At 41.4% G+C, this 24,287-nt stretch overlaps 1 protein-coding gene across 1 annotated transcript; it reads left to right on the forward strand.

Moving 5' to 3' along the window:
* The first annotated feature begins 1,982 nt into the window (after nt 1–1,982).
* Nucleotides 1,983–15,993, forward strand: LOC147914952 (schlafen family member 5-like). Its single transcript, XM_087440816.1, is given in 5 exon segments — nt 1,983–3,021; nt 4,216–4,341; nt 7,125–7,845; nt 8,018–8,363; nt 8,365–15,993. Coding segments are annotated over 5 exon segments (2,685 nt in total). The 5' UTR covers nt 1,983–2,009; the 3' UTR covers nt 8,845–15,993.
* Nucleotides 15,994–24,287: the final 8,294 nt, after the last annotated feature.

The following is a 24,287-nucleotide window of genomic DNA, read 5'->3' on the forward strand; positions in this document are numbered from 1 at the left end:
TCATTTATTACTTCTAAAAGTTTTCTGGTGGATTCTTTAGGGTTTTCTATATGTAAAATCATGTCATCTGCAAATAGTGACAGTTTCACTTCTTCCTTTCCAATTTGGATCCCTTTTATTTCTTTTCTTGCCTGATTGCTCTGGCTAGGACTTCCAAGTACCATGCTGTTTTGATTACTATAGCTTTGTAGTATATTTTGAAGTCAGGGATTGTGATGCCTCCAGCTTTATTCTTTTTTATCAGGATTGCTTTGGCTATTCAGGGTCTGTTATTGTTCCATATAAATTTTGGTATTCTTTGTTCTATTTCTGTGATGATTGTCATTGAGATTCTGATTGGGATTGCATTGAATCTGTAGATTGCTTTAGGTAATATGGACATTTTAAATATGTTTATTCTTTCAATCCATGAGTATGGAATATCTTTCCATTTCTTTATGTCTTCTTTGATTCTTTCAATAATGTCTTATAATTTTCAGTGTATAGGTCTTTCACCTCCTTGGTTAAATTTATGCCTAGATGTTTTATTCTTTTTGTTGTGATTGTAAATGGGATTGTATTCTTGACTTCTCTTTCTGCTAGTTCGTCATTGGTGTGTAGAAATGCAACTGATTTTTGTGACTTGATTTTGTACCCTGTAACTTTGCTATAGTTGTTGATTATTTCTATTAGTTTTATAGTGAGTTCTTTAGGGTTTTCTATATATTGAATATGTCATTCACAAACAGCAAGAGTTTCACTTGCTTCTTTCCAATTTGGATACCTTTTATTTCTTTTTCTTGCCTAATTGTTCTGGCCAAAACCTCAAGTATTATGTTGAATAGGAGTGGCGAGAGTGTGCATCCTTGTCTTGTCCCTGTTCTCAGAGGGATGGCTTTCAGTTTTTCACCATTAAGTATGATGTTGGCTGTGGGTCTGCATCTAGGATTTTGAGGAAGGAATTGTTGGGGGGCAGAGCCAGGACACTGTCCAGATAGCATGACATCTTCTTAGTTCACAGTGAAGTCTCTCGTGATAGAGGGTTTTTAATTATGTGTGAGTTGGTTTAGTCGCTCCTTCTTCTTCCTCAACTGCCACAGATTGGTCCAAGATGGCAGCTGCAGGGATGTGTATCACTCACATCCCTTCTTCAATCCTGTCGTGTGGTTGCAAACATGGTGTGTCTGCACGCTCTCATTCAGCTTTCCCTCTTCTGAGATTCCTTGTTGTCAGCTGAGGTTTAGGAAATGTCGAAAGCCCACCTTAACCTGCCAGCCTGGTTATTCCAAACAAATAGTCAATAATTTGTAGTTCCAAATAAATTATATATAAAAATATATAGTATATAATTATAATTATATATAAAATATGTTTTAATGTATAAAAATTGAATATATATTATATATAAAAGTATATAATATACGTATATATTTTTTTTCACAAGATGAGAACTGCTTGGACCAGGGGAAGCTAAAGGATCTGTTCCACAGCAACAACGATAAATTACCAACTCAATCAGATTTGCTCCTTCCCAAAACTGGGCTATAAAATAATCTGAGAATTGCCCAGGTCTCAGTGAAATGAAAAAGACAAAACACCAAGAAATACAATAAACAGCACACCCCAGAGAGACCTCTGACCGTGAAAGCTTTCCAGTTGCATTCCACCTCCAGTCCATGTGTATCTTTGTAAAATTTCCTGTTTTCTGCAGGTGACCCAGGAGACCTTGCCACTCAGAGAACTTGGCAGAAACAGTTGCTAAAATCACAGCATAAAAATAGCCTCTTGATCATTTCTCTGGTGGCAGTGGGCTTCCGGCAGACTTAGTTCCTCAGCCCGTCCTACACACTTAATTCTTGCATCAGTCTGGCCTCAAACCCTGTGGGAATAAATGAAGTTACCAACTTGAGAACAGTGGCCTCAAACTGTCAATTTTCCCATGGCCCCTATTCTTGTCCTATTCTAATGGCTCTATCTTCCTGTTTTTTAGGAGGACATTTCAGGGTAAGAATAGGACAAGTGCCGAGAAGATGAGTATCAAGACTGATTTGGAAACAAACTTTGCTGAGTGTGTTTTAGATGCAGGAAAAGTCATCCTTGGGAATGAGCAAAGGAATAAAATGGACCCTCAATTGCAGGAGAAACAGAATAAAGTCATCTTGCATGCAATATGTGCCCTGATGAATTCTGGTGGGGGAGTGGTCAAGGCTGAGATTGAGAACAAAGAGTACAATTATGAAATTCATGGAGTAGGGTTGCATCTGCCTTCCATTTTCAATGGCTATTTAGACGAGATGCAGCAGGGAGACCTCTTTTTGATTTTTGTGAAATCATGGAACGCAGAGGCCTCTGGTGTACGGCTTGCTACCTTGTGCTCTAACTTGTACTACAGACATAGAACATCTACCAATGTCATGAATTCTCACGAAGCACTGGCATTCCTCAAAGAGAAGACTCGGACTTGTATGAATATTAATGATTCTGATTTAAATCCACAGAAAGTTTGGGTTGGTGTACAAAATGAAGGTAACATAAAGGCCTCAGCCGCTGCTTTATTTGATAGAGCTCACCTTCAGTACCTGGAAAAGCTCAACTTTACTAATTCCACGCATGTTGAATTTAAAATGTTGTCAACAGAGGTGTCACAATGCTTTAAAGAGAGTCTCCCCAGTTGTGTTTCTGCGTTTGCAAACACTGAAGGAGGGTTTGTATTTTTTGGTGTGTGTGATGAGACCCATCGAGTCATTGGATGTAAAAGTGAGAGACTAGATCTTACCGCCTTGAGGGATTCTATTGATCACTGTATTAAGAAATTACCTGTCCATCATTTCTGTACACAGAGGCGTGAGATAAAATATGCCGTCAAATTCCTTGAAGTACACAATCAGGGTGCCCTCCATGGATATGTCTGTGCTGTCAAGGTGGAACCATTCTGCTGTGCAGTGTTTGCTAAAGTGCCTAGTTCCTGGCAGGTGAAGGACAATCGTGTGAGACAGCTGCGCACAAAGGAATGGGTAGCTTGGATGACAGAAGCCGACCCAGGTCAGGGAGCAGAATCCACAGTGATTGTACTGTTTGCTGGGACAGGGGAGGTGGGGAGGGAGGAAAGGAAGGTATTATTTTAGAATCTGGGGAAAGAGAGGTACTCTGAATTGCCCTGATTTATTAATTCCTATAGACATAGTCGGTGGGTCATTGCCCTTTTTTCATCTGCCCATCTTGAATATCCTGCATTCAACAAAAAGGTACCCTGGGCTAGTAAACCAACTAGAGGTTGGTGCAGGGGGCTGTTTGACTTGGTAATTTCTATTTTTACATGCTTTCTTGTGTTCATTTCAAGTCTCTTCTTTTCCTTTTCATGAACTCACATTTTTTCAGGAAATTCCTGTTTCACATGTACATATGTGTGCCCTTGAACTTACTGCCCCATTCCCCTGCCTTCCCATTCTTCTGTGGTTCCCTGGATGAAATATTCTCCCTTTCTCATTGCCCCACTTTCATTTTTGAACCCAAACATGACATGGCTGTCCCTCTCCTTTCTCACATTTCCTTTTGAGAGCCAACATGTGATGCTAACCGTGACTGATAAGCCAAAGAGTAGTCTTGGTGATATGCATCCACCTTGGAAAAGGAAAGCCTGAGATAAAATTAGACAAAAGAAAATCAATGGTAACTTCTTCAAAAGTCCAGAAAAATGAAGTCCATTTCAGAATCTTCTCAGAAATCTATATCCATTGACCTTCACATCTTCTAATCATATTTTTTTAAATATAAGCATTCTAAAAATATGAAAATAGTTTGATTCAATATAATAAAATTAAAAATTAAAAACTGGGGCCAGCCCGGTGGCGTAGTGGTTAAGTTCGCATGCTCTGCTTTGGCAGCCCAGGGTTCGCAGGTTCGCATCCCGGGCGCGGACATACATACCGCTCATCAAGCTATGCGGTGGCAGCATTCCCGGATACAAAATAGAGGAAGACTGGCAACAGATCTTAGCTCAGGGCCGATCTTCCTCACACACACACACACACACACACAATTGAGAACTGTTGCTACATGCCAGTTTTTCCCCCCAAGATGTCAGTGGGCTTTCCCGAGCTGACTTAGGATGTAAACACAAATAGTGTGGGCCACAGCTCTGAGTTCTAAAACTAAGTGAAAGACTGTGCAACACAGCTCAGCTCTAAGTTGGGGTCTGCCTTTTGCATTTTGAAGCTTTGGTTCTTGTTTCCTAAGACCTTTCCAGAGTTTCTGAGATGGTCCTTGTGCTGAGCTTGTCAGCCACGACGCCCTGCAGCAGGAGTGTGTGCATCCATAAGAATTTGGAATGTCTGGAAGAACAGCAAAAACGTTACTTTCCAGGTAACTCCTCATCTCTGGTTGCTTCCGCACATGTTGGTTGTTCATCCATATGGAAAAAAATAAAAATGGGCTCCTATTTTATATTCTATAGAAAACCAATTCCAGAAGTTTTAAGGACTCAAATGGCAGAAACAAACTTTTCACATTTTTAGTAGAAAATGTATATGAATAATTTTGTGTCATTGAGGTAGGGAGGGATTTCCTAAACGAGACACAGAAGTATTAAACTTAAACAAAAAGATTGATCAATTTTCCTACATTAAAATTAAAAACTTCTGTTCCTCAAAAATAGCTTAAAAAGAGTGAAAAGATTTAACTAAAAACTTGAAGAAGATATTTGCAATCCATGTAGCTGACAAAGGATTGGTAGGAAGAACGTATAAGGAACTTGCACAATTTTTTAAAAGGACAAACCACCCAGTGGAAAAATGGGCAATAGTTATAAAGATGTATTTCCCAGAAAAGGAAACATATATGTCCAGTAAACTTATGAAAAGATGCTCAACCCATCAGTCATGAGTGAAATGCAAATCAAAACCACAAGTAGATACCATCTTACACCATTTAATTGACAAATCAGGTGTTGGGGAGGTTGTGGGTAATCAGGATCTTTTGTACATCCATGCTGGGAATTAAGTTGGCCTAATCCCTTTGGAAAACAAACTGGATATTTGGTCATTTGCACACTCTAGCATTCAGCAGTTCTTTCTAGCTTCTAGAGAAAAACGTGTACACGTGCATCAGGAGATATCTATAATTGGAGATATGCCCGTGAGGGGTCATAGAGTCACTATTTGTAACAGCCCCAACAGGAAGCAACCAAATAATCTGTTGTCACAACAATGGATAAATATATTGTAGTTTATTTACATAATGGAATATTACACAGCAGTAAAAATGAATGCACTACAGCTGTGCAAGCTGAACCTGAGTAACGTGTGTGTACCTCTTGTTACAACCTTACTCATAGATTTACCCGATTCTTTTATTGATTGTATAGTATTGCATAGTATTCCTAAACATGTTATTAATTTTGCTGTTTTTATCCTGAAATGTATAATACATGCAGAAAGTACATCGAACAAAGATATAATTTAATAAATAATTATGCAGTGAAACCTGTGTAACCACCACCCTGGTCAAAATATAAGACCTTTGCAAACACCTCTGCTATCACTTCGTTAACCAGTCCCCTTTTTGATGGAATTTTAGATGATATCTAATTTTTTCTATTTTAAACAGTGCTACAATATACGTTTTTCTACAAATACCTTAAGGATAAATCCAAACTAGTAACAATTGCTTGTAAATTTAGGTGAATATTGCCAGTTTGTAATTCAAAACTTGTAAGTCCTTAAGTATACCAGAGTACAGTTTCCTCAAATGGTATTATCATGGTATTATCATTATCATCTCCTACTCTGACAATCTTCGATTTCTTCTGTATAGTCTGCATATTATTCTGTATCAAGTATTCTTTTTCTGCTGTTTCTTCTACATTATCTCTATCGATTGGAGAGTCCATTCTCCATCCGGCCAAGCACAGAAATCTAGATTCATCTTTGTCTCTTCTCTCTACCCTCACTTAGAAATTCAAATTTTATGTGTATTTGAGTTTTTTCTGGAGAGAGGGCTCATAGTTTTGGTTAGATTCCAGATTTGGGCTTGTCACCTCACAATGTTTAAGAACCTTTTGTATACACAGAGAAAAAGCCAAAACTCTTTTTAAAAAGCACTTTTAAAAATTAATTTTTTAAATTTACGTCTGTAAAACGGAATTTTTTTGTTATACTGTTCTAAGGGTTTTCAAACATATATAGATTCATGTAACCACCACCACAGTCAAGATAGACTATAATTCCAACACCCAAAAGAGACTCCTTCATGCTCCCCCTTTGTAGTCACTCTCCTTCAGTCCCTACGCCTAAGAGCCGTTGATCTGTTCTCCATCCCTATAGTTTTGCCTTTCACAGAATGTCAGGTAGGTGAAGTCATATAGTATACAACCTTTGCCAGGTGTTTTTTTTTTCTGGTTTTATGGAGATATAATTGACATGTAACATCATGTGTAAGGTGTATAGTACGATGATTTCATACATGTATATATTGTGAAATGGTGACCGTGATAAGGTTAATTAACATTAACGTATCCATCACTTCACATAATCATCATTTGTGTGGGTACGTGTGGTGAGAACATTTAAGACCCCTCTCAGCAACTTTCAAGTGTATACTACAGTATTGTTAACTATAGTCAGCATTGCCAGGTGTTACGATGGCACTATAGTGCCTTCCTCCCCACCATCATCGCCACCTCTTTCCCTCTCACTTTAGGTGTCAGCAACACACACTGCTTGGAGTTGCCTGAATGGAGCTTGCTGTTGCTTGTCTCTTGTGCTTTACTCATGAATCCTGTTTTGCCTCGCTCTCTGTTCTCCCGTCCTTCTACTGGCTAACTCACAGCGATCCTTTAAGAAACAGCTCAAGATCCTTTAAGAATCTCCTTCATAAGACTCACATTTTCTTCTTTCTTAAGCTGTACGTCTCCTTGGTGTTCACATAATGCCTTGTGCACTTCCTTCCCATTGCATTTATCACTTTGTGTCATAATTATTGTTTGTCTCTGTTTATGCCAATCAATTATCAGCTCCATTGGACTGGGAATTGTTTTATCTTTTTGTTACTAATGCATAACCTAGGGCTGACACACAGTAGGGTCTAAATGTCAATTGAATCTTTTACACGTGGTGGTGATTATTTATTCCAATTCTTTCCCTGTCTAGTATTTTCAGACAGAGTGGTGTATACTCCAGACAGCCTCTACAAAGAATTGATCTCACAACATAAAGGACTCAGAGACTTAATCAATAGAGAAATGCGCTCTGTCTCTCGAGGAATCTTGATTTTTTCTCGAAGCTGGGCTGTGGACTTGGGTCTGCCAGAGAAGCAGGGAGTAATCAGCGATGCTCTTCTACTTTCCCAGAACAACATCCCGCTCCTCTACACCATCCTCAGTGAGTGCGATGAGGGCTGGAAGGACTATTCTCTGCGAGTCGCCTGTTCCTTAAAGCTGAAGCTGGTGAACACAGGTGGCTACACTGGGAAACTGTGCATCACTCCCTTGGTCTTCCTGTTGAATCCTGATAGAACCGCAAACGCCCTTCATGGTTCTGATTTGCAAATTTACCCCGAGTCCTACAACCTTACGACCACCCAGCACATGGAAGCTCTGTTACAGTCCCTTGTGATAGTCCTGCTTGGGTTCAGATCTTTCTTAAGTGAAGAGCTGGGCTCTGAGGTTTTGAACCTACTCACAGATAAACAGTATGAGTTGCTTTCAAAGAACCTTCGCAAGACCAGAGAGCTGTTTGTTCACGGCTTACCTGGATCAGGGAAGACCATCCTGGCTCTTAGGATCATGGAGAAGATCAGGAATGTGTTTTGCTGTCAACCAGGTGACATTCTCTACGTCTGTGAGAACCAGCCCCTGATGAAGTTTGTGAGGTATGCAGCCTAAGTATATTCACTTTCTTTTCTTGAGTAACTCTGACTGATGTGGCTTTAAGTTTACATGCTAAGAGTCATATTATATTTACTATTTTCAGATGAGTTTAAGAGTAGAATTAGCTTCCTTTGTTTGATTGGGGAAACTTGACTATATTTCTTACATTTTCAGCAAGAAAAATATCTGCCAGGCAGTGACCCGGAAAACCGTCATGAAAAATAACTTTGAAAGGACTCAACACATCATCATCGATGAAGCTCAGAATTTCCGCACTGAAGATGGGGACTGGTATGAGAAGGCAAGAACCATCACTCGGAGAGAAAACGGTAACCGAGGAATTCTCTGGATCTTTCTGGACTACTTTCAGACCAGCCACTTGAGTTGCAACGGCCTCCCCCATTTCTTAGACCAGGATCCAAAAGAAGAGCTCACCAGAGTGGTCCGCAATGCAGATCCAATAGCCAACTACCTACAAAAAGTAATGCAGGAGGTCACAGAAAATCCTCCACCTAACCTCCCCCCCTGCATGCCTGGAGATGGTCCATGAAGCTAAATGGGTTCAGGGTGTCCCAGGCAATTTCCAGATTGTGGAGTGCTCGGACTTGGAGGAGATGGTGGTCAAGCTAGCAGAGAGGTGCCAGTTTCTCTTGAGGAATGGTTATTTCCCCAAGGATATTGCTATGCTTTTCAGCAAAGCAAGTGAAGTGGAAATATATAAAGAGAAGCTTCTAAGAGCAATGAGGAGGAGAAGAATGTCTCAGCTCGATGAGGAATCTGATCTGTTAGTACGGATCAAGGATGCAACGGATATCGCGGGCAATCACATTGTGTTGGACAGTGTCCGTCGATTTTCGGGTCTGGAAAGAAACATCGTGTTTGGCATCAATCCAGTGGCAGCTGAGCCAGCTGTTTCCCACAATCTTCTGCTCTGTCTGGCGTCCAGGGCAAAGAAACATCTTTATATTCTGAAGGTTTCTGACAAGAAGATCCCGGTCTAAGAAACAATTAGGTAGCTCTCATCTCTAGTTAACTGTGAAGCTATTGGATCTAAACATTTAATCATCAAATATTTAATGGCACTCATTGTGAGCCATATACTCTTCTAGGTGCTGGGCGTTGGGGATAGCAAACAAGACAGACGAGTTTCCTTCTTCGGAGCAGAGGCAGATCACAGACAAGTAAACAAATACAAGGAATTTTAGATAGTAACAAGAGACATCATAGTAGTAATTAGAGGCCCTGAGATGCAGAGATTGTGTGTGTGTGTCTGTGTGTCTGTGTGCGCGCATTCGCACGCGTGAGTAGGTAGGTAGGTAGGTAGGTAGAGGGAGGGGTTATTCAGGGCGGTCCGGGAGGCCTCCGTGAGGGAAGAAGTCACGAGAAGATCTTTGAGCCAAGAGTGCCAGGCAGACTCAGATATTTTCATTGTTTAACACAGCCATGGTGCAAAAATGCTTGAGTGGGATCTCCTGGGAGAGTATGAAGGGTAGAGAAGAGTAGCGTGGCGAATCCTGGGCCACCACTAAAGGGAAGTGTATGAACTTAACTGCCATGCCACCAGGCTGGCCCCTTAATTGTGCATTTTTTAATGATTAGATTTCATCTCCTTTACTGGTTTATTAGTTATAACTCTTGGTTTTGTTATTTTAGTGGTAGCTCTAGGGTTTACAGTATATATCTTTGACCTTATCATGGTCTACCTTCAAGTGATAATATACGATTTGCTGTATCGTATAAGGTCTTTACAACAGTATTCTTCCATTTCTCCTTTTCAAGACTTTGTGCTATTGTTGAGATACATTTTACTTCTATATAAATCCCATAATATGTTGATATTATTTTTGCTTTAAATAGCCACTTATCTTTTAAAGAGGTTTACATAATATGAAAAAGAATTCTTTATACTTACATATGCAGTTACCATTTCTGGTGGTTTTTATTCCTTTGTGTCAATCTAGATTTCCATCTTGCCTCATTTTCCTTCTGCTGAAAGGAATTTCTTTAACATTTCTTATAGTGTAGGTCTGCTGCTGATGAAGTCATTCAGATTTTGAAAATCTGAAATCGTGAAAAAAGTCTTCATTTCACTTCTATTTTTGATAGATAGCTTTGCTGAGTAGAGACCTAGGTTGGTAGTTTTGTCTTTCAGTAATTTAAATATTTTGCTTCATTGTCTTCTATCTTGCATCATTTCCAATGATAAATCTGCTGTCATCCTTATCTTTGTTCCTCTGTATATAATGTGTCATGTTTCTCTGATTGCTTTTAGGATTTTTTCTTTACTATTGGTTTAAGCAATTTAATTATGATTATTTTCAGTAATTAAAAAATTTCTTGTGCTTGAGGTTTGTTGAGAGCTCCTTGGATCTATGGATTGACAGTTTTCATCAAATTTGGAAATTTTTCAGCCATTATTTCTTCCAATATATTTTCTATATTCCTTCCTCTCCTCAGGTACTCCAATTATAAGTATATTAGGCCACTTGACTTTGTTCCACAACTTACTAATGCTCTGTGCTTTAAAATTTTTCTCTGTGTTTGTTATCAGGTTGTTTCTCTTGCTATGTCTTCAAGTTCAATAACCTTTTCTTCTGCATGCAATGTAATATGCCATTAATCCTGTTCAGTGTATTTTGCCTCTCAGACATTGTTGCATCTTCTAGTCTTTCTCTAGAAGTTTGATTTGGATTCTTTTTTAATATTTTCCATGTTTCTATTTAAGATATTCAATCTTTCTTGTAGCTTCTTGAACATATGGAATACTTTTATAATGTCTATTTTTAATGTTGTGGTCTATTAATTATATTATCTGTGTTAATTCTGAGTCAATTTCAAAGGAATCTTTTCCCTTTATGATTGGTATTTTCCAGCTTCTTGCATACATGGTAATTTTTTATTAGATGCCAGACATTGTGAGTTTTACCATGTTGGATGTTGGATGTTTTTGTATTCTTGTAAGTACTCCTAAGCTTTGTTCTGAGGCACAGTTAAGTTACTGGGAAGCAGTTTGATCCTTTTGGATCTTGTTTTTAATCTTTTTTATACAGGACCAGGGCAGCATTTAGTCTAGGGTTAACTTTTTGCAGCTACTGAGGTAAAATTCTTCTGAGTGCTCTACCTAATGCCTTGTGATTGTTGATGTTTTTCACCCTGGTTGGTGGGACCACACTATTTCTGGCACTATGTGAGCTCCAAGGATTATTCCCTCTAATACTTTTGGGTGAGTCTTTCTCCATCCTCAAGTGTTTCCTCGCAGCCATGAGCTGATAAGCTCTGAGTTGAGTACTCAAAGGGAGCGCTTTGCAGATTTTAGAATTTTCCCTCTGTGAAGCTCTCTCTTCTTTGGTATTCCTCCCTACAAACTCTAGTTTCCTTGGTCTCCCTACAGTCAACTCTGTCTATTCACCTCATGGAGACTTCCAGACTGTACCTGAGTTTTCCCTCCCTGAACTGCTACCTAGAAACTTTCTACAGGCAGTAAGCTGGGGGCAATGAGAAAGATCACCTCATAAGTTTCCCCTATTTCAGGGATCACAGTCCTTCACTGACTGGTTTCCAATGCCTTTTTTTTTTTTAATCCCATTGTTGATTCCACCTTTATACTTTTTTTGTGTGTGTGTGAGGAAGATCAGCCCTGAGCTAACATCCATGCTAATTCTCCTCTTTTTGCTGAGGAAGACCGGCTCTTAGCTAACATCTTTTGCCAATCCTCCTCGTTTTTTTCCCCAAAGCCCCATAGATAGTTGTATGTCATAGTTGCACATCCTTCTAGTTGCTGTATGTGGGACGCCACCTCAGCATGGCCGGTGAAGCGGTGCGTCACTGCACGCCCAGGATCCGAACCCGGGCCACCAGTAGCGGAGCGCACGCACTTAACCGCTAAGCCAGGGGGCCGGCCCCTCCAATGCCTTAAGATCTGTTGTTTCATGTATTCTGTCTGATTTTGCAGTTGTTTCAGAAGGAAGGGTAAATATGGGCCCTATTACTCCATCTTGGCCAGAAGCATCTAAGAAGACAACGAAGCAATATGTATGTAGTTCTTAGGGAATGAAATTTTTGGCCTAGAAATATTAAATTTGACCTAGCCAAAATATTGTTCTAGTACAAAGGCAACTCACGGATATTTTTGAACATACAAGAATTCTATAAATACAGGACCTATAAATCATTCTTGAAGAAAAATTACTCGTGAGGAAATCCACCTAAGTAGGCAATAAGTGAAAATAAAGGATAATGGTAATTGGACTTTAAACCGTTCATATGTATATAATTAAGATATATAAGAATTATGATTACAGAAAAGAATGTTATAAACCTTGACAAAGTAAAAATATTTTTACATCAGATAGATTTTTTTTCAGTCAGCAAAAGCAGAATCTGGATGATTTAAACAAACAACAAAAAAAGAATTTATTGGAACCATGAGGGAGACCACTCACAGAATCAGAAGACAAGCTGAGCGAATAGGTCTGGGAGAAGTGAGGGGCCTCGGAAGCTCCAAGGGTCTGGATGGTGTGCGTGAACCGGCTCCACTCATTTTCCTCACATGGCTTGTAAAGGTCAGATTCCTGCCAGAGAGCTGTGTGTGCCCAGCCGGGTACTCTGCTCAACGCTCAGCTAGCACAGGGAAGGCCCTCGGTTGAAAATCCCCAAGAGGCTTGATGTCAAGTGCAAAGGTTAGTTCCTCGAAAGAGTATCAGTTACTAAAGTAGAGTGAGAGGAAGTTCAGTAGGTCAAAACAACAGATGCCCTTTACAGTAACTAACAAAAGTTAGGGAGGGAGGAAGTTTGAGTGCTAATGTCATCTTTCATGGCAAGGAGTTGATCAATGCTAACCACAGATTTCAAGATAACTTTAAAAATTATCCCAAACATTGTAATGCTTTTTTCAATTTAGTTATTTTAATATTGGATCAATCATTTGGTAACTAAAAGTTCTTGGGTTAAAGAAATGTATTCAGTAGTTCAGCTCTTCAATTTTAGTTGTTGCTTTTCCTTCAGTTAAGTTCAAGCAAAATAAATGTAAAAATAATTTCAAAATAGTATATATAATATCATTCTATTTAATATAATTAAGTCTGTCTAACTGTTCTTATACTTTATCTGATATATTAAAAAACAGTTCTCTGGAATATGGTTAACCTTGAATGTTCTGGTTGCGGGATTATGGGTGATTTATTGCTTCCCTTTTTCTTTCAGTATTGCTGGAATTCATTTTATTGACGTTGTATCTTTGTATAAAGACTTTGGAGGTCACATGTTGAAATCTCTCTCTTTCAAAACAAAATTCAGAGAGATAATGAAAAGATATTTTAGCACATTACTATAGATATAGTGATATTCAAAAACAAGAAAAGCACCTCTCCAGGGATTAAAAACTATGAGGCATTTGCATGACTAGAAAAGAGAAGGCTAAACCACAGGGATAAACAGAGGCTGCCACTACCACAAGGCCAGGACAACCACAGTTGCAAAGCCAGGAGTGAATCCCCCAGGCAGAAATTGTTGCCCTGAAGCTGAGGCCAAGTCTATTCGGCCCCCACTTGGCCGGACCAAGGCCTAGAACTAAAATACCCACACCTCAGCCTGTCTCAGTGTTAGCACTATTGGCAGATTGCGCAGGATAATTCTTTGTTGTGAGGGGCTTTCCTGGATGTTTAGCAGTAAAGCCTCTCCTCCCCAGTTGTGACAAGCAAAAATGTCTTCAGACGTTGCCCAGTGTCCCCCGAGGGGCAAAACCACCACCGCCAAACCTCCTTAGACTAAAAGAGTTCCTGAATAGTGGGCAGAATATATAAGTCAAACATGTAACACATTATAGTCACGATTCAGAACATTAAAGATTTCTTTGATCCTAAAGAGAAAAAAGTTTAGCTAATCTACAAGAAGAAGGATGAATTCGGCAGTAACTGTTTCATCAGCAAGGGTGGGTGCAAGAAGCATGTGGGCAGTATGTTCAAACTGCGGTGGGAACAACTTCGCATCTAGACTCCTCTCCCCAAACTATCGTTCAAGGTTGAGGGAAAAATAAATACATTTTCAGACTTGAAACGACTTGCGATTTTTTTAAAATCAACCATAGCCCATTCCTGAAAGAATAACTGAATAATGTACTCCGGTGAGAGAAAAATGAACTGAGGAGAATGTAGTGGTTTCGAGAAAGAAAGGTGGACAAATAAATCAGTAGAACATAAGGTTAATCTATGTGTATTATTTTCCAGTTGCCAGATAATTCCATAGCCTTTCTATAGGCAAACTACATCTACTTAGAAGATATAATGAAATAAAAGCCCTTTATTTGTAATTCCAACAAAAAAGATCATTAAGAATAAGTGAACAAGAAATGTACAAGGTCTGTATGAATAAAATTATAAAGTGAAACTGAAGAACACAAAAGAGAACTTGAAGAGAGAAATAGCAGATTGTATTGTTGGATGAGAAAACTTAAAATCATAAAAAATCCATGTTCACTACGTTAATCTATAAATTCACTGTGATCCCATTTGTTGTAATAATACCAACAATCTTTACCCAAAGCATCAAAATGATTTTAAAAGTCCTTGAAAAATAAAAAGCAAGACTATCCAGGAAAAATCTAAAAAGGAAGAAACCTGAGGGTAATTAGCATTACCAAATATTAAAACTTTATAAATCTACAATAATTAAAACAATGCGGTTCTACCGTGTGGCAGGTCAGTGGGACAGACTAGAATGTCCAAAAATAAGTTCAAATATATGTGGGAATGTAGCCTATATTAAAGGTGGCATTCACATCAGTTGGGAAAAGATGTATTACTCAACAAATGATGTTGAATGACTTGGGTGCCTATCTGAAAAAAAAAATTAAGCTTAGGCCATACATCACATTTGATACCAAAAGAAATTCGAAGTGGATCCAATACTTAAATGTAAAAATATGGAGTCAAGGGAGTACATGGAGAAAAAGTAGGACATTTATTTTTATAATCTCAGCATAAAGAAGGCCTAAAGATGGCCCCCACTCAGAAAACATGAAAGAAAATATTGATTATTTTAAACAAATTATCTTTGTGGCAAAAACACCATAAAAAGATCAGAATAAAACAACACACTGGAAAAATATTTGCAACAAAAATCATAGACAAATTGTTAACTCCTCAGTTTTAAAAAAGTTTTGACAAATCAAAGAGCAAAATTGTAAGATTCCAAAAGAAAAACAGGCAAAGGATGTGAACAGGCAGAAGAACACAGACAAGGAATTTAAAATAGTTCCTAAGAATATGGAAACTTTAGTCATGATATAGAAGTATCAATTAAAAACTACAAGACTTCACTCTTTTTCACTTATTAGATTAACAATTAGATTAAGTTCAAACTTAATGATGTTGCTCTTTGGCAGAGGAAAAGCACTTTCATACATTGCCATAAAATAGACAACTCCTATGGAGAACAATCTGGCAGTAGCTATCAAAATTTTAAATGCACACATCCCTTTACCTAGCAATTCCTCCTTTAGGAATTTATTCAACATATTTGCTCGAACATGTATGAAATGACTTCCGCAAGTTAATTGAATTTCACTTTATTTCTAATAGAAGACGGTAAAATAGTAACTAGCCACTGGAAAGGGCCAAACTGATTAACTCAGGGCATAGCAACACATTGTCATACTATGAAGCTATAAAAAAAGAGAGATCTCTATATGTATTCATGTGGGATCATCTTTTTGTGTGTGTGTGTGGAAGATTGGCCCTGCGCTAACATCTGTTGCCAAGCTTCCTTTTTTTTTTTTTTTTTTGCCCCAAAGCCCCAGTATGTAGTTGTATATTATAGTTGTAGACTTGTAGCTCTTCCATGTGGGACGCCGCCTCAGCATGGCTTGATGAGTGGTGAGGTGGTCTGTGCCCAGCATCTGAACCGGTGAACCCGGGGCCGCCAAAGTGGAGCGTGCAAACTTAACTGCTAGGCCACCGGGCTGGCCCCTTGATGTAGGACCATCTTTAAGATACATTGTATCGTGAACAAAGCAACATGTGGAAAAATGTCTATCTTGTGCTTATGGAATTGATATAGGTATGTGCTTGTAAACGCATTAAATATCTTTGGAAATATACTAAAACACTGGTAATGGTGTTTGGCTCTAGGGAAGGACAAATGATTGTCAAGGGAACACGGATGAGAAAAGACGGCTTTTGCTTTTCATGACTTTTGGATTTTGTACAAGGTAATAATTTGGGGTATCTACCCATGTGATTTTGCCGTGTGTGTGTTTTTACTTGTTGATGTAATGGTTTTATGAATTACTTTCTTAGTTTTCTATCAACCTGTACCCTGGGATAAGCCCCTCATGATCATTATGAATAATGATGTATGGGGAGTGGAGAGGGGTAAAATTTGAAAAATACAAAACTTAAGAAAACAGTTTAATAAATCTTTGCTACGTCGGATTTCTAAGTATCAACCTTTTTTCATATTTGCTTCAAGCTTTTTTTTAAATAAAGGAAATAAAATACCTTAGCAAAATGTGAATTCCTTTTTTTTTTTTTTTTTTGCTCTTTCCTATGCAATTTCTCTCCCCTTTCCCCTGCACCAAAAACCATCATGACTTGGGTGGGTATCCTTTCAGGCTTCCTGTTAGTGGTTGGTATTACACACACACACACACACCCCCACCTGGTGGCATAATTATCATCAGGAGTGGCAGAGGATGAAGTGAAGGTGGAGGGCAAGGCACTGGGAGATCAAGTGACTGTGGCGTTTAGTTTCTATGGCAACAATAGTAATTATAAAGATGGTGGAGTAAACTGGCTTTTTCTGATAGCTCCAGGAAGTACAGACAGTGGAAAAATTGCGATTGAGAGAAAACTATGCCCCCGAGAAGATCCATGGAAAACCCGACAGCCTTGACAGTTTGGAGGAGTCCCTCAGCCCCTTTAGTTGCAGGGCTGGTATGGCTGAGTGCCAAGCTGAGGGCTGGATTTTTCGGGTTGCTGAGTTCAATGCCAATTAAATCTACAACCATACCAGGTCTCTCACACTTGGGGAGGGGCACTGGTGTGGAAGGAGTGAGACCTTGAGACACGGAATGAGGACATTTGGGTAGTTGCTGAGAACTTTGGATCCCCAAATACCTTTATAATTTTATTTATTTATTTATTTTCCCCCCAAAGCCCCAGTAGATAGTTGTATGTTGTAGTTGCACATCCTTCTAGTTGCTGTATGTGGGACTCGGCCTCAGCATGGTGGGAGAAGCGGTGCGTCGGTGTGCGCCCGGGATCCGAACCCGGGCCGCCAGCAGCGGAGCGCGCACACTTAACCGCTAAGCCACGGGGCCGGCCCCCCAAATACCTTTAGACAGGTAGCCACACCATGCCTAAGGGAACCTGCCTTCCCAGGCAAAAAAGCTTTTCAATAACTGCACTTGGACCAGCTGCTTCACAACCTGATGCTGATTTTCCTCAGGACCCATCCCGACCCCATCCCCATAATAAGAGTTAGATCCCACTGTAGCCAGATGTAGAAGTGAAGGCCTGTTCCAGGAGGAGATAGCCTGTACCCAAAAAAGTCCCAGCACCTCATCAATGCACATTGACAGAGTCTGGGGAGCAAGTATGAGAGTGTGTACTAAAGACGTTCAATGAAGGAGGATGAAATAAAAGGCTTGATCTGGCTGAAATCCTTAACACTCAGCTGGGATTGAATGTGTCGGCTTGGGAGTGGTATTAATACTCTGCTAGATTTGGCTAATTAATGCCTCAACTCACCATGGTCAATAGTTAGAGTTGGAAATGCCTTAACTTGCGTGGCATTTTGTAGAGCCTCGCTACTCAAAATGTGGCCTGTGGACCAGCAGCGATAGTGTCACTGAGAGCTACTTTAAAATGCAGAATCTCAGGCTCCACCCCAGACCATCTGAGTCAGATTTTACCAAGATCTCCATGTGATTCATATGCACATTACACACAACAATTTGAGAAGCACTGTTTCAGAAGAAGGAGCTCAAAGACTCAGAGAAGTGGGAAAATTGAAATAGAGCTACTTTGTGCAACATGCTTTGACACCAGCGCCTAACCGTAATCCCTGAGCAAGCCCAGAGGATGTACCTATCACCAAGGAAATAGACACGCATTGGTGATGAGGGTACTAGCAGGGCTGGAGTACAGGTGAGGCAAGCAGGCACCAGGGAATATTAGAGGCACTCGCCCTCAAGTGCCAACCCTACACTTGCACCAGCCTGAGAGTGCGTGCCTCTTTAAATATTGTACCCTAGGTGCCTTAGCTCCCTCACCCTAATGCTGGTCTTGGGCACTAGCAACCTTGCAAAGCTCTTCAGTGGCTCTTCTCTACAGGCCTGAAATCACAGTGGGACGTGCTGCAGTGGAATTGGTTTCTCTTATCTCAGTGGAAGTAATGGGATCCAGCAGTGGAAGAGGCCTTTTGGTGATGCTTATTAAACAATCAGAGTATTTTTGTGTGTGTGTGAGGAAGAGCATCCCTGAGCTAACATCCATGCTAATCCTCCTCATTTTGCTGAGGAAGACTGGCTCTGAGCTAACATCTATCACCAATCCTCCTCCTTTTTTTTACCCCAAAGCCCCAGTAGATAGTTGTATGTTATAGTTGCACATCCTTCTAGTTGCTGTATGTGGGACGCGACCTCAGCATGGCCGGAGAAGCGGTGCGTCAGTGCGCACCCGGGATCTGAACCCGGGCCGCCAGTAGCGGAACGCCCACACTTAACCACTGAGCCACAGGGCCGGCCCACAATTAGAGTATTTTAACTGGCAGGGATCTGTAGTGATGATCACAGCGTCTGTAGAAATGAAATGGATGGGCAGTCTACTAAGATGCTGCCTAACACACACAAGAAGGAAGATTCGAGTCATACTAGGCATAAACATATCTTTAGTTGCCCTGATGGGCATTCACAGCCCTTACCCAGTTTCCAGATCCAAGCCAATCCAAAATCCTATAGTTTTTTGAGGGAGAGGCCAGGTCCCTACAAGAAAGATCCTGTTACATGGCTACAGGCACATTCTAAGAATCTCCCCTCAATCCTTCCTCAGAGGGACCTGAGAACGCTCAATAGGGTGACTGTGCACTGGGGAAATGGAAATACCCAGACTTCCAGGGGTTATTAGATCTTGGCTCTGAACCAGCAGGGATCCACAGAGAACTGAAATGACACACTGGTCCAGCAGTTAGAGTGGGAAATTAAGGAGTCAGACAACCACTTGTTCTGTGGTTATTTCCCCAGTCTGGACAATGTATAGTAGTCAGAGATATTGGTAATGGGCAGAATTCCCAATCAGTTTCCTGATCCATAAGTGATAGTCATTAAGGTAGGGTCAAGTAGAAGCCCTGGACTTGCACCCCTACCCCCATCAAAACAGCAATATCACATTCCTGGGGAAGTTCAGAGATTAGTCACACCATCAATGACTTGAAAGATACAGGGTAGTGATTGCTATCACATCCCGACTTAACCCACTTGTTTGGTGCAAAAGCCAAGACAGGCATGGAGAATGCCAGTGATTTTTACAAACACGGTCAGGTAATGATGCTAATTTCACCTGCTCTTCCTGATGTGGTATCTTTACTGGAACAAATCAACACAGCCCTGGGCACCTGGTTTACAGCGATTACTGGCTTCCTCCATCCCCAACCCCATCTCCATAAGAGAAGAAAAGCAGAAGCAGGTTGACTTCAGCGGCAGGGCAACAGGATAGTTTATTATTTTGTTTAGGACTACATCGACTCAAATACTCCCTGCCCTAAAATAGTCAGGAAGACTCTTGATTATTTTGATATCCTGTAGGGATATCATTATGCTAATTGGACCTAGTGAGCAAGTATAGCAAATGTGCCTTAGATACATGCCTGCCAGAGGGTAGGCCACCAACCTAAACCCCACACATTCTGGGGACTGTCCCATCAGTGGTGTTTCTGGGGTCTGGTACACTGGGGCATGTTGAAATAGCACCTCTAAGAGAAAGACAAGTTGCAGCACTTTTTAAAACTTTTATTATGTTTTTATTATACTTTTATAATTAGACGTTTTGGGGAGATGATTACACTGAGGGATAATAATAAATAGCAAACGGATACAGAATCCTTCTTTTCAAGAAGTTAAATTTTGTTAACAACTGATTTTATATTTAATTATTTGTTAAGAGTTTGGTTTTTTTAGGGCAGTTTAAGGTTCACAGCAAAACTGAGAGGAAGGTACAGAGATTTCCTGTCCCCACACATGCACAGCCTCCTCCATTATCAGCATCCCCCACCAGAGTGGTACATTTGTTACAACGAATGAACCTACATCGACACATCATGATCACTCACAGTCCGTAGTTTACATTATGGCTCACTCTTGGTGTTGTACCTTCTACGGGTTTGGGCAAATGCATTACGACAAGATCCACCATTACGCTATGGTACAGAGTAGTTTCACTGCCCTCAAAATCCTCTGTGCTCTGCTTATTCATCCTTCCCTCCCCTCCAATATCTGGCAACCACTGATCTGTTTACCGTCTCCATAGTTTTGCCTTTTCCAGAATGTCGTATAGTTGAAATTGTACAGTGTAGCCTTTTCAGATTGGCTTCTTTCACTTAGTAATGTGCATTAACGTTTCCTCCATGTCTTTTCATGGCTTGACAGCTCATTTCTTTTTAGTGCTGAATAATGTTCCATAGTCTGGATGTACCACGGTTTATCTATCCACTCACCTACTGAAGGACATCTTGGTTGCTTCCAAGTTTTGGCAATTGTGAATAAAGATGCCATAAACATCCATGTGTAGGTTTTTCTGTGGACATAAGTTGTGAACTCCTTTGGGTAAAGACCAAGGAGCAAACTGCAGCACTTTACACTGCCCACTACAAAGAGGGAAGCTCCATGCTTGGTTGGTTTCTCTGGATTTTGGACATGGGGCTCTAATCCATTTCCTGGTAACCACTAAGGCTGCCAGGGAAGGACAGGACTCTGTAGCAGGTCCAGGCTGTGGCCTAGATGTCCAGCCATTTGCACATGACGACCCAGCAGACCTAATGGTAATGGAAGGCTTTGTAGAAGACCGAGATCTGTGGAGAGCCTCTAACAAGCCCCAATAACAGAATCCCTAGGGATTCAGAGGAAGACCACACCCTCTTCTGCCAACAAGTGTGGTCCATGTGAAATCAGTATCTAGATTCGCACAGGACCCTATCGAGACTGAATATCTGACCATGAGGTACCAGGTAACTGTGTGACATGAGATCCCACCACGGCCTAGGGGTCATCTGATCCACTAAATCATACAGTGAAGGTACACAGCAGAACTCCATGATCAAATGGAACTCATATATACGAGACTGGGCCCACGTGGGTCTGCAAGACAAGAACAAGCTATAAAGGCAGGCAGCTCAGACTCCCATGGATCTCCATGCACTGTTTCCCTGCCTTTCCCTCCATGCACAGCACTGGCCTCAACCAGAATGGATGGTTGCTGCTCTCTTGCCCCACTCAGGGGTCACCCTGCTAGACAATGACAGAGGGAGCTCCTCTGGGTCAGTGGACACTACAGTAGTACATGTTTGTCCTGCTAGGGTGGAATGAGAGCTCTCCAAGGGCTCAGATCCCACAAGAATGAAAGTTTAAGTAATCCCACCAGGTTACTCCCACCCAACTGAGGTGGCAGAGCTTGGAGGAGGTGGCGGGAGAAGGAAGGCTGCTATAATTACCACTGGGGCTGTGGTCAGCTCCAGAAGTAGGGACAGCGGCAGTGAGGTTTTATGCTAATTGATGCTTATTTCTCTCCTTTCCCCGGTGGCCTTATAAGAAGATTGGGGATGGCTGACATTTTCAGCTTCAGATGAACATTTGACTGAATTGACACCACGGTAGGGTAGCTGATCACATTTCATTGTGTTGGGGACATCAACACTTCGCCTACAGTAAAGATAAGAGTAGATGCTTGGGAGGGCTGGAGGGTATGTCCCGGACATCTTCCATTAGTCCCTCTGGGATCCATTCTCCATCCTCCTCCACCCTGTTCTGGATCCCAGGAGACTGACTGGATGATATCAATGGGCTCCCTTGCCACCTGAACGCTGGTTGATTTGGTCCACGGCGACGATGGCTGGAGCTTAGCGGGAGGGAGGAGAGTGAAGCAAGGCTATTTTTTCTCCTGGCTGACCTCTTGCAGGTGATGCAGGCTGGCTGCGTCCCACAGCTGAAGTTCCTGTGAAGTAGCTCCTTGACAGAGGTCTTTTAGCCTCGGGTTTTAGTAAATGCTCCCTCCCCTCAACAGGGCTGCCAGCCCCTCACCAATAGCCCCAAGCTATACACTGTCTCCTGTGTATGTCTTCCTGTGGCTTTCTACCGTCTATCCACACCTTTGCAAATAGTTCCTTTTCTATTTTTCTCTAATTATGCATTTGAATGTGCCTTGGGATTCCTGCCAGGACCCCTGACTGATCCCCCAGGTTAACAGGATGGATCCAGGAAAGGTAGCATCTGGCCAGCACTTCTCCAAGGAGCATATGATTCACCTGGGGATCTTTACACGATGCAGATTCTGAGTCAGTAGATCTGGGATTCAGCATATTTTAGTAGAGAGGAACTATTCTAGACCCTTGCTACTCAAAGTGAGGTCTGTGGACCAGCAGCTCCCGCATCACCTGGGAGCTTGTTAGAAATGAACAACATCAGACCTCACCCACGCAGACTTCCTGAATGAGTCTCTGGAAGACGACCAGCTCCTTCAGGGGAAACCAGAGGCTCCCATTCTTCAGCGTTTTCCTCGACATTTCCCAGAACTACCTACTCATCTTCTTAGCTGCTTCTCTTTAAATTCATAAAAATTCAACGGATTTTGTTTGATTCACTCTGTCTTGCTTTAGTGCTACTTCTGGGCTGGGATAGAGACAAGAGTTATATAGTGAGGCCAGAATTTTCCAATTCATTTCTTGACCACTCATTTTAGATATTTATGGCAGAAGTCTGCCCCTTTGCTTGCTGTGGGGCAGCTGACTCTCTCACTGGCTCTCTCTGAGGTTAAATCACAGAGAAAATATTTCTCCCAGGGATACTGAGGCAATGAGAGACTTAACTGGATATTGTCCGAAGGGGATAATATTAAGCAGTAATAAACAGCAGAGTTTGACAGTAATCGAAAGAAAAAATGTATTTTGACAACATATTGACTAATCCAGCCAAGGAAAGGAAAAAGGGGAAGTAACAAGAAAACTTGATATAGTGTTGCAAAAATTATAACTTGCAGGACAACATTTGCTATGCTTCTGTTTTTATACCCTGTCCCTGCTCCTCTTGGCTCTTCCAAGGCCTGACACTCTGTCCCTCTCCGTCCTTCATGCCCACCCTGCCTGACACACTCAGCCATTTCTGTCCCAGTGTGGTGTGGGTGGATGTAGAACTGGGAAGCTCCTGCCCTAAGCTCTCGCAGGGCAGCCTTTTGCTCAATGAGGCCTCCTTGACTTTCCACTCTACTGTATCAACCCCTCTTAACACACACACACAGGCACACACACTTACAGATACTGAGAGCCTTTCTATTATACCACCTCATTTACAACCATATTATCACTTTTCATGCTCTGCCATTCATTCCTTGTATTTGTTCACATATTCGAGGTCTTTTCTGAATTCCCAGCAGCTACATCAGCTAGTGTCACACACAGGAAGAGGCAGGAGCTGCCTCGTTTCTTCTTAGACAGGAGGCCTCCCGATCAGTTCTCGCCTTTCACAGCTGTGTTTCCATCCCGGAGGCTGGAGAGAGCGGAAGAGTCTGTACAACACTTGGCTCAGCCGCCCTTGGAGTGATCTCAAATGGGACCGTCCTTTCAAGCGGGAAAACGAGAAGACACTGTCCACCCTGAGGGACTCCTCCAGCCCCTCAGATGCCCCGCTGATGTGGACCACACTCTTTGCTTTCTTGATTCTTTTGGGAGCTTCATCTGCTGTGCTTATTAAAACAGCAACCCCTGCAGGGGAGGGACCCTTTTAAAAAAGAATTGGCACAGCTCTGCCACATGGGTCCCCTCATCTTCCAGATACAATTTGTCCTAATCTCTAAAGTATCATCCACACCCTGAGCCCAGGAAGCCTCCAGAGTCAGGACGGATGCTTGGAGGAGAATTTCCTCTGACCTCCCGCACGACTCCTCAGAGATCCTTGGCTTTTGGATCTCATTGCAAACCACTCTGGCGAGTTCTTTTCCTGAACGCTGGGCTAAGAAGCGGGGAAGGCCCTGGCAATCCCAGTGCCTGGTCAAGAAGTGTCCAAGAGAATCCAAAGACAATTCCTGGGCAATTCTTTGTCCTTTGAGTGATTTTTTTCCCCCATAGCAGTCCCTAGTGTCAGTGTGGAAATTCCTACCTTCATCACTGAAGATGTATTCCATCTTTTCAAAGTTGCTTTTTCAGAAATGTTTCCTGGGCTAGTGCCTAGCAGAAGTTCTACTTG

This window comes from Ceratotherium simum, chromosome 16 (genome assembly GCF_057802395.1).
Source record: "Ceratotherium simum simum isolate JZ-2026a chromosome 16, ASM5780239v1, whole genome shotgun sequence".
NCBI classification, from domain to species: Eukaryota; Metazoa; Chordata; class Mammalia; order Perissodactyla; family Rhinocerotidae; genus Ceratotherium; species Ceratotherium simum.